Below are 11666 nucleotides of genomic sequence, written 5' to 3' on the forward strand. Positions count from 1 at the left end.
GTTGTAGATGTTTGATATAACCGTATAGCAGCAAACATGGTGGGTTTAGATGATGTTAAGTTGGCGGGTGTAGTGGTGGCTCTTTTGTTTGAAGATGGTTGTGGAGCTTCGGTTTGTAACCATAGCAACCGTAGTCGAGTTTACATGGGTTTGGCAAAAGAAAAAGGAAATCATGCCAAAATTCAAAAACGTTTCGATGGTAGATTGATGGTGTCGTGGTGGTGACTGTGGTTGTCGAAGGTAGCGAGCATAAAGGTGAGAGCCGAAGATGGTGTGTGATGGTTGTTTTGGGTTTATGGATTTTACAGAAACATAGAATGAAGAAGGTGATGTGGTTTATTAGGAGTCTTGTAGGTATATAATACATATCAATAACTCAGTGGAATGAAGAAAGCAACACAAACCAATCACATTAACCTTCATTTTAATAATAAGTAATTAGATTAAGAACGTGTGAGAATGTATCTAGCAGCCTTCAATTTTTGTTCTCATCTACCGACACTCTTAACGGAGTGTTATATCGTGCCCCGTTGATTAATTCAGTGACGGATAAAAGTCTTTGAAAAAATCTCATACTTTTAAATTAACTAAATTTATTTATTTTGGTCATTACGGTATAAAATTCGATCATTAATTATTAAATAAATTTTACATTAATTATTCACTCCCAATCCCAAGTAAAATATAAAAAGTTTTAAAATTTAATAAATAGCTCCTAAATACATTTTTACTAAGCCTATAATTTATAAAACCCATTTTCGGATCACCGTTTATTTTAAAATCACATAAGTTTGAATTAAACCTCTCTAAATAATAATCAAAATGTCCAACGACTATTACAATCATTTAATATTTATTTTTAATATATTTTATTTATATATAGTTATGTTTTAAATAATAATTATTATAATATAAATCTTATTTTATTTTGCATAGTAATTTCTAAAAATTGAATCGTATAACATTTCAAATTAATTAGTATATAGGTATATATTTAAATATGTACATATCTATTTACAAATAGTTGTTCGTGAATCGTCGAGAACGGTCGATGGTCAATTGAACAGTTCAAAATTTTGAGACTCAACCTAATAGACTTTGCTTATCGTGTCGAGATCATATAAAGATCAAGTTTAAATTTGGTCAGAAATTTGCGGATCGTCACAGCGCTCTCTTAACCCTTGCTATTTTTTGTGATCCTGTCTAGTAAATTTTTACGAATGCGCACTAAACACTCTTAAAATCCGTTATAAAGTTTTACTAACAATTGTTGCTTTATGTAAATAACAATTACAAAAAATAATTGCTCAAATGACACTAAAATCAACGAAAATTGTCATTCTGATCATTCAAAACTTTTAAATTATTGAGATTTTTAACCATTAAGCAATTAATTATATGGAGTAATATATATCTTATTAATTGCAACCTTCACGAGTTACGAAAATATACTAGTTCACCTTCATAAACAATCAAACTTATATTTTTTTTTATATATAAGATATTCAAAAGAAGATCTTCAAATAATAAGGGTTCTAATTTTTTTAGTTTTTAACAAGAATCTATTTTGTTATATATTTATTATTTTTAATTGTAATTATGAGATTGTTTGAGTGTTTAAACAAATGTACGAAGATTCATTGATAAGCAAGAAGTGACGTCATAGGACAAAGGCTTTCACAACACCACAAAAGATCATTCGATACGTACGTATAAAAAATCAAATCAAACAATTTAAGCACTGTTTAACGAGAGATTTTAAAGACCTTAATTATACAACACGTCGTCCTGGCCATACTGGTACGTACTAACAATAGCATGCACCATCAGTAAATTGTGACCCCTCCTGAACCTCGTAAATCAAATAAACGACCCAGCTCCTCATTATTAACCACCAGTTTTAACTGGTTAGCCATCAGTATGGTATGGCCAGTCAGCCGGTCCAAATAATCCTATTTCACCTACCAACCCCCCAACACCTTACTTGTCCATTTACTAACATCACCCCGTTTACTATTTGTCATAGTAAAATACGGAGTAAATTTATTTCAAATAAAAGCATCATCTTACGCTTCATAGCCTTTTGAAAACATCATCTCATGTTTATCATACATCGGTAAAAGAATTTTTTGGATCATCCTTACGCTTTATCTAATAATTATTATTCTTAAGAGAAATGTTTTCACCACTTAAGTGTATAATCATAGGTATCTTCGGAACATGTGCCAGTGTGCAGCCAAACAGAACCCCGAATTTTTAAGGGGTCCAAAATTTTAAAAAAATCTATGAAATAATTTATTTATTTATATATTGTAATAGAGTATTCTACTTGCCGTCTACCATGTCACAAGAAAAACTTTATTAGATTGACATTTACAGGTATTGTAACAATACAATAAGAGTATTGATTATAAAGAGTTGACCTATAACATCGTTACAAAAAATGTTCGAATGATATTTTATATATTAGAGAGTTTACTTATAAAGAATTTTTTGCAACTATTTAAAAATAACACTTTGCTACTTGTTCTGAAATTTTTTAATTCTATTAACTACGCTATTATAGTATTATATTTTATATACCTATTGAAAAATTTAATGTTACAAGAACTCATTTTTATGTTTGAACAGGCATCGGGGGCGAATTTGGTCATGTTCTAAATATGTCATGGAACAGAGATCATAATTCATAGGGGCCCAAAAAAATTCAATATTTTTTAAATATAGTGATCGGCCCATTAAATGGTCGAGAAAAAATATAATAAAAAAAAAATACTAACCTCATACACGCGGTTCCCGATTTCCTTCCCCATTCAAATTTGTGCAGTCCTTATATATATAATTGTTTCATATTAGGTTTTTTGTAATTCTTATTTTAAAAGATGCTAGTACTTGTGAGATTATTAGTATTATTGAATTTATTATTCACTATATATTGAAAAATTTTATTATACAAAAGGCCTAGTTTATATATGTTGAACATGGTCATAATTTTAATGAGACGGCCCTAACATGCCTCCAAAATTGGCGTGACGTCCATGTGTATAATATAAAGTGAAAGAATTTTATTTTAGTGGAGTATAAGGTGGTGTTAAGATAACTCCTTTTGGGCAGATTTCTTAATTCAAGAATTCAACTCGAAAAGCTACTGATCAAATAGTCCAAGCTTTACCGAGTTCAACTCGATAGTCTACTGATCAAATAGTCCAAGCTTTACCAAGTCAATTTTGAGTAGTTCAATTCATGAGTTCTCTCGACTTGATTAGACTAGACTCTTATGAAAAGTATGTTCATATGTAAAACAATATAAGCTTGTTGAAGAGTACTAACATAACTACTATCATGAAACATAGAGTATCTTAATATGACGTGAATTAAATATTAAATATATTGAATAATCTTTAGTTTCTACCTAATTCTATCTCGACTTCAACGTGTTCTTTTTCAGGGTATCAAAAATAATAACGTATTGTATAAAGTTTAATTACATGCATTTAGATCAAACCTCTTTACAAAAAAAAAAGTACTCGTAACATTGCATGAATATAATGAAGAGGTTCGGATTACTTTAAACATATTCACCATATATACTATATACGGAATATTACATACTCGATATGTATTTATCTAAGATGTAAATGATTTTTTGGTTTCAGGTTCACCAACATGTACGACATATAAGCTCATGAGTTTCATATTACTCTAAAACTAATTGGTGATAGAGTGAGCTTTCCATAAACTTATATACATACATTTCTTTCTGTCAGTTTTCGATGTGGGACTACTTTGCATTTCCTTAATCGATTATCTCCAACATATTTTTCTTTCAAAATATATATATATATATATATATATATATATATATATATATATATATATATATATATATATATATATATATATATATATATATATATATATATATATATTGAGTACGATTCATCCATAAACAAGCGTACACTGATATAAATCGAATCAGATAGTTAATTATGCATTACAATTAACTAAACCAAATTCAAAAATTATAAGTTTAAACGTAGCCTATAAATAATTAATTAAGTAATTATTAATGAATAATTATTAGTTATAAATTATTTATGAATTAATTAAATAAATAGTTAACTAAAAAGTGTTTTGCTAAAGTATACTCTCGTAGGATACTATTTATTGAACTCTGATTTTTTTTTATTATATAGAATCATTTTTTATTTAATAATTAATTGACGGAATATAAGAGCATGGGGTGTGGGAACAAGCAAACCAGCGTCGGAATCCCATTTTTTTCACCATCGACCGTCGCCACCACACCCGACCGGCGTCGGTGCAGTGTCGACCTGGCCGGCGTCGGGTGCAAGACTTTGGGTTGTTGATGATTAAGTGGGCTCCATTTTCAAATTTCTAGCCGTTGCATTCGGTTTTTTTTTTCTTTTTTTTTTAAATAACACATTAAACCTCTATAAATACACACACAAATCACATTCTATATACTCACACAAACATAAACTATAACTATATTGTATAAAAAAAAAAAAAAAAAGCTCTCTGTAGATCTATTTTTTTTCTTCCTATTCTTCTTCTCCGGCTACTGCTTCCTGTCACCGGCCGTCCCTCTCCTTCTCTTCCTTTCGCCGATTTGCAAGGTTTGTGATGTTTCCCTCTTCGACCATCGGCATCTCACCAGTGGTTCGGTTTTACCGTTTTCTTGTCTGAATAAGTTCATCCGCCTCTACCTTCTGTCGAATTGAGGTCCGCTTGGCTCCTCCAGTTTCAGTTCCGGCTAACAGGCGGCGATTCTGTGTGTTTTGTTCACGGGATCTGTTACTTGGTTTTGGATCGGAGTGGTTTTGTTTGTCCTTCGTTTTAGGGAAGGTTTTATCTTTGTGGATCTGTGTTTGTGCCGTTTAATCGGGATCTTTTTCTGGGCGGGTGTAGGCGGCGAGCTCCGGCAGGAGCTCTACACTCTTTTAGGACGGTTTTGGTTGTATGGTTGTAGGCTTTGTTCCACTTGGAGGGTGTTTGAAGTGTGTTTGTGTTGAAACTTGAGATTTCGATGATGATGATGATGACTGTCGGCGGCTACTTTATGTTGTTGGTGACTAGCAGCCAAAGTTGGTTGTTTGTGTCATTGGCTGTACGAGGTGGCTGCTGGCGGCTACAATTTGTGGTTGGCGGCGTTGCTGCTACTGATGCGATTGGTGGCTGCTGGCGGTCACTAGTGGCTACCGACGGCTGTTGGCGGCAACTAGTGATAGCCGACAGTTGACGATGGCATTTGTCGTGGTTGGCTGCCGCTGGTTTCTATTGTGGTGGCTGGTATTCGCTGGTGGCTGCTGGTTTTACTGGCGGACATCGGCGAATGCCGGTTGTTTGTTTTGATTGTCGGAATCTGCGGGTTTGTAATTGTCCCCAGAAAATTCGGCGATGATAGCTGGGTCTCTATTGGTTTGACGTCGTTATTTGTACTATTCGGTTGTCGTTCAGCTGTAGTGTTCATGCCTATCCCGTAGTCGAGTCTATTCGGGTGGATTCGATGTCGTTGCCGACGTGTGTTAACTTGTTGATCATGGTAAATTGATGCTTTTTGAAGTTGTTCTCTTGGGATCCTTTTTTCCGCTCGAACGGAGTTTTGAACTTACTTGATGAGCTTGTGGTTCTCTGGTTAGGAGTGTTATGTGGTTCTTCGGGTGCGAGAGGTTACTTTGATTTGCAGGCCTCGGGTTAGGTGCTGCTGGAGTGCCCGGCGTTCATTTTAGTGTGCGGCTTTTAAGTAGTGGATTTTTGGCGTTAGATACGTTCCCGGTTTTATGTAATGTTTAGATTTAGGTTTGGTGATTATACGTTTGTAGTGTCTTTACATTTTCAATGTGCTCGCTCTCTTTCAATCAATGTTTTTCGTCCAATGCTTGTAGGACGATCAGAGCGAGCCCTTACAATTTCAATCTTTGTCGTTTGTATGTATCACCGGATCTTTACGATCTTTATATTTATATATTAATATTTTTCGCCGTAAAAAAAAAATATACTCACACAAACCTCACTTCTCTCATTTTTTATACAATACAAATAATAGTTTATAAAATATAATGTCTTATTCATCTTCCGACGATGAGTATACGATTCTTGCACTCGAAATGTTAGAGGCCGATCAAAGTGATGAGGGGGATAGTTCTAATGTTCGTTTAACGCGACGCTATGTCAGACGTGAGATCACCATGAAGCACATGATCGCCTCATAAGAGACTATTTTGCTGAACGTCCGAAGTATAGCGAAGTGGAGTTCAAACGTCGATTTCGAATGAGGAGACGTGTATTCAACCGAATTATGGAAGGTATATTAAATTTTTCTGTAAATCGTCTACCTAAATATTTTGAATGGTTTCATGTTAGACCTGATTGCCGTGGCGAGTTAAGCATTAGTACACATTTAAAAATAACGACGGCACTTCGTCAGTTGGCATACAGTTATGCACCCGATGCGTTAGACGAGTATTTACAAATGTCGGAACGTGTAGCTCGTGAAAGTTTACAGAATTTTTGTAGATGTATTACTGTTTTATATTCAAATGATTATATGCGCAAGCCTACTCGTGAGGACATGGAACGTTTATACGAGGTTCATGAGGAAAAGCATGACTTTCCCGGCATGCTAGGTAGTATAGATTGTATGCATTGGGTTTGAGGAAAATGTCCGGTTGCATGGCAAGGCCAATTTAAGCGAGGAGATCATAGTCATCCAACAATTATGCTTGAAGTCGTTGCCTCGTATGATAATTGGATATGGCATGCTTATTTTGGGGTTGCTGGGTCAAACAATGACATAAATGTGTTAAATACCAGTCCTTTGTTCGAATCGATGCTTAATGATAATTTCCTAGACATCCCTTATGTTATTAATGGTGTGGAGTACAAAAGGGGTTATTATTTAGTGGATGGGATTTACCCTCAATGGGCATCGTTTGTTAAAGCGTATTCGAGTGCAGCTGATCCAAAGAGTAAATACTTTTCACGCAAACAATCTAAGGCACGAAAGGATGTTGAGAGGACTTTTGGTATTTTACAAGGACGTTGACATATACTACAACAACCTGCAAGGGCTTATTCGTTGAAGGCTATTCAAAGAATTATGTATGCGTGTATCATAATGCATAACATGATAGTTGAAGATAATGGGTTCAACATTTCTGAGAATAATTGGGTGTATGAACCGGTTCAGAACATACAAACTACTTGGTACGATAGATGTGAAGAGTATAAAGCCAGGACGAAGGAAATACATGATCAGGAGGTGCATAAACGTTTACGAGGCGATTTAGTCGAACATGTTTGGGCTATTCGAGCTCAGGAGGAGGAAGAGGAGGCGGAGGATGAGGGGGAAGAGTGAAATTGGTCGAACATCTTTGGGCTATTCGAGTTACAAATAACGTCTTTATTATGCATTGTATTTTTATTTTGTAGTTTAATTTTTAATTATGTAACTTTTTTTTTTATTATTAATGAAGTTTATTTTGTGTTAATATTGTTTTTTTAAATAATTAAATTAATTTTAAAAAATAATTAAATAATAATAACATACAATATTTTATCTTTCCAAGACACTGAACTGACATTCTTCCCAATTCCCCTGTTTTTTTCACCAGTGTCAGTTTTTAGTGTCAGTCCAGTCAGCGTTCAGTCATCAGCAAGACACTGAACTAACACTGAACTGACGCGTCACCACACCTAGTGCTCTAATATTTACCATTTTTATGAATGCATTAGTTATACATTTTAATATTTGAAAAAACTACAAGTTTATTAAATGCATCTTAATCTTAACTTATACGAAATTATAAGTTTATTAAATGCATCTTAAGATATACTCAGTGTTGTAAAAGTCGTCCGACTTGACCGACGCGTCGGTCGATGCGTCGTTTTTTTGGGTTCTCCGTCCCGTTTTTTCTGAAAAAGACTCAAAAGACGGTTAGAGCTAAAAGTTCGGCCAAAGTCTGTCAAATACGGTCAAAAACGGTCAAAGTCAGTCAAATTTTCGTCAAGATCTGATATATTTGAAAATTAGGGTTTGTTTTAATAAAGTCAACGTTGGTCAACGACTGATGTGTCCCCGACGTGTCCCCCGACTCGGCCGACGCATCCTTTTTAGGTCTCGACCGATGCGTCCCCGACTCGCGACTTTTACAACCTTGAATATACTACAATGACATATGTTAACAAAACAATATGTATATATATATATATATATATATATATATATATATATATATATATATATATATACATATATATTAATTTAATTTACATAATTATTAATTAATTTAATTATTGGCAAAATGTGTAGCTAGATCGACAAGGAGACTCAAATCATGTGTTTTTTTTTTTTTGGAAAATCCATCAAACCAATCAAGTAACAGTCGGATGTCTAGTAGTAATAAATATCATCCCACTTTGTATACGCTATAAATTCTTGTTACGAGTGACACTCGAACATACGCTCATTTTAACTAAAGATTTCACATAGCGAATCCGAGCTTCTATAAATATTGGATAGCACTAAACTATTAGCTCATTAGTAATTAATTTAATTATTGACATAAAAACAAAATAAAGCTATACATAACCCTTCCTTACATATTGTGGCCATATCTAAATTTACAAACACCCGTTTGCAAGATATGGAGAATCATAATGGGTCGGGTCGAAAGTGAGTATAAATAATGGACATGCGATAGTTCATCACTCCCCATGCACACCACTTACTTCTTCGATTTTGTATTGTGTTTCATTTGTCTGCTATACATACATAAATAAGACAAATAACCTTCTATACAAGTACTACCATGAACACTCTCTTTCAAACCCTTCCCTTTTTCCCTACCAACAACTCAAATTCTTTTTCTTTAATTGATCAATTTCCTCTTTTTCACTACACCAACAACCCTTCATTTCCGGCTCAATATCTCGCCCCTTCTCCGGTAGCTAATATCTCGCCGGAGTATAACCATCATCCTACCGTTCTTGAAGGCATCGCTGCTGTCGTCGGAGAACGTGTGCTCTTTGGAAATCATATATCCCCGGCTGGTAATTAAGCTTCATAAATAAATGTGCTACATATTTTTTTAACGTGAAATTTATCTTCTTTTATTATACATCAAATTAAAGATGTTAAAAATTATGTTAAATGTATGAATAATGATAATGTAGTAAGTTTATTTTAATCCATAAATAAGGTACTAAAGAGATATATATGCATAACAAAAAAAAAAAAAGATTTTTTTTTTGTTCGTGCATTCTTAAATATGAACACGAATCTTAAAAAAGACATCTTTTTACTTCTACATATATGTGAAAAAAAAACTAAAAAAATTCACGTTGACAATTTAAAAATGTGTATGAAGCAAGTTATTTGTTGTATTGACACATTCTACTATGTAATATCGTGATAAATTTTGTAAAAATACATTAAATATTAAACAATGTATTCATTAAGAAAATGTGTGAATACATTTCGGGGTAAAAAATAAAAATGTGTATAAATCGAGTTATTTGTTTGTAGGAACCGATTCTAGTACTACCGTGCAAAGTGTCACAAAAGAAATGAAATATCGGTCAACGAACGATGGTGGGGTCCAAAAGAGCTATAGAGGCGTACGAAAAAGGCCATGGGGGCGATGGTCAGCGGAGATACGCGACAGAATAGGGCGGTGCCGCCACTGGCTAGGGACATTTGACACGGCAGAGGAGGCGGCTCGTGCTTACGATGCTGCAGCAAGACGATTACGAGGATCAAAGGCTAGGACTAATTTTGAAATACCATCAGTGTTTCCATTGTCTACAACTACGAATGCAACGTCACCATCCACGTCAGCTTCTTCGTCATCGGCTGAAGCTAAAAAGAGAAAAATTAGCAGTGAGAAGAGTAAGTGTCATGTGGTGACGTCAGTGGCTCAGTTGTTTAGTAATTCTGGTTCAATGAGAATGAGGAGTAATATGACTATGAACACTAGTAGTTGTTGTAGTACTGATCAAGTAACAACATATGAGGATAATGAGTATAATAGTGGTGTAGAGATTGATTTAAATCTTGGCACTCAATTGAACAAAAGAGCTAAATCTGTTTGTACTTATGATTAATTAGTTCCATCTAATGTAATGTAATCTAAGTACAGTAACGGTACTATATGTATATCATGTTAAAATGTCTAATTATTAGGACTTGTTTAGTCTAGTACTTTAATTCGTCAAAAGATTCAAGTAACTATCATGGTTTAATTGTTTTTTTTTTTTTAAATAAAGCTTTTCTAATAACGAAATTTTCATAAAAATTAAAGAACCAAGTAAATAATGAACACGAAACCAACATGCAAGCTAGCATCGCGCCTAGAAAGTTATAACAAAACAACAAAACTACAACAACCTAGCATTCACGAAACTATCGGTTGAAAAAATTGATTAAAAATAAGTGTGTTTTCACCAACTTTGGACATTAATTAATATATGATAAATTGATATGTATCAATAAACATTTAGTGGGTTTTGGGCTTTACAATGAACTAAAGTGTGTCCAAAACGGATTAAAGGTGAATGAGATATCAAATCTCAAAGTAGCTTGTTTAACGCGAGATCTAGAAGGATTGACAAATGTCTCACATTAGAAGTGGGAACAAACCTAAGGCTTTGATTTTCACTATAAATAAAGGCCTATATGGTTTGTAGAAATACACACCAAAATCATATAAGCATTCTTATATGATTAGAGTTTTCTCTCAGCCGCAACAAGGTCTCCCCGTTCCGGTTACCTTTCAGGCAAGTGTTCAAGTCCGGCAGTACGCTGCTTCGGACCGGTGTACCCCGGGAACAGACGTCGAATATGTTTAAGGGAACTGTGTCAAACACAAGCCCGGTTCAACCTAATATCGGTTAGATCGTTTTTAATCTTCTATTTTTGATTATTTATTAGTAATCTGATTATTACTTTTGTGATAAAATGTTTAGTTATTTCAGTTTCGTTTACTATATTCCTACACTATCAAAACGCGACCCTTGCATAAAACTAAAAATTAAACATACAAGCAACGTACGAAAGCAATGGCCACAATGAAACATAGAGATTCTTAAGCGAGCCGATATGACTTCTTGTCAATCGTGCAGGACCCCGGTTGAGCCAGGCGCCAAGCTCACTGCCCACGGTCCCTTTGTGCAGGATCCAACTTTATATCATAGCCTTGCAGGTGCATTACAGTATCTCACCTTCACTCATCCGGACATCTCCTATCCAGTTCAGTAAAATTTTCTTTTCATGCACGACTTACGGGAGCAACACTTACATGCTCTCAAACGTTTGTCCGCAATGTTCGGGGGACTCTTGACATGGAATTACAGTTATATGCATCGTCCCCTACCACTTTGGTTGCTTACTCTGACTGGACTTGTTTCCCTACCACTATGTGATGACCCGGGAATTTCCGACAAAATTTAAACTTAGTCTTATATGATTTTGACACGATAAGCAAAGTCTATTAAACTGAGTCTCATAATGTTTGAACTATTTCCATGAATGCATTTGACTTTGACTACTCCCGACGATTCACGAACAAGTGTTGTAAATGAAAATATATATAAATATAAATTTATATAATAATTGAGTACAAATTTAATCATCAGAATTAATT

The 11666-nt window shown here is 34.2% G+C and overlaps 2 protein-coding genes across 2 annotated transcripts; both read left to right on the forward strand.

Annotated features, from left to right (window-relative positions):
- The first annotated feature begins 6742 nt into the window (after positions 1–6742).
- On the forward strand, positions 6743–7381 carry LOC139867858 (uncharacterized). The gene is made up of 2 exons (XM_071856206.1): positions 6743–7049; positions 7158–7381. The coding sequence occupies exons 1-2, from the start codon at positions 6743–6745 to the stop codon at positions 7379–7381; spliced, it is 531 nt and encodes a 176-aa protein (XP_071712307.1).
- Positions 7382–8834: 1453 nt separating this feature from the next.
- Positions 8835–10128, forward strand: LOC139867859 (ethylene-responsive transcription factor ERF084-like). The gene is made up of 3 exons (XM_071856207.1): positions 8835–9075; positions 9551–9988; positions 10049–10128. Exons 1-3 carry the CDS (start codon positions 8835–8837, stop codon positions 10126–10128), a joined length of 759 nt encoding a protein of 252 aa, XP_071712308.1.
- Positions 10129–11666: the final 1538 nt, after the last annotated feature.

Source organism: Rutidosis leptorrhynchoides, chromosome 9 (assembly GCF_046630445.1).
Source record: "Rutidosis leptorrhynchoides isolate AG116_Rl617_1_P2 chromosome 9, CSIRO_AGI_Rlap_v1, whole genome shotgun sequence".
In the NCBI taxonomy this organism is placed as follows: Eukaryota; Viridiplantae; Streptophyta; class Magnoliopsida; order Asterales; family Asteraceae; genus Rutidosis; species Rutidosis leptorrhynchoides.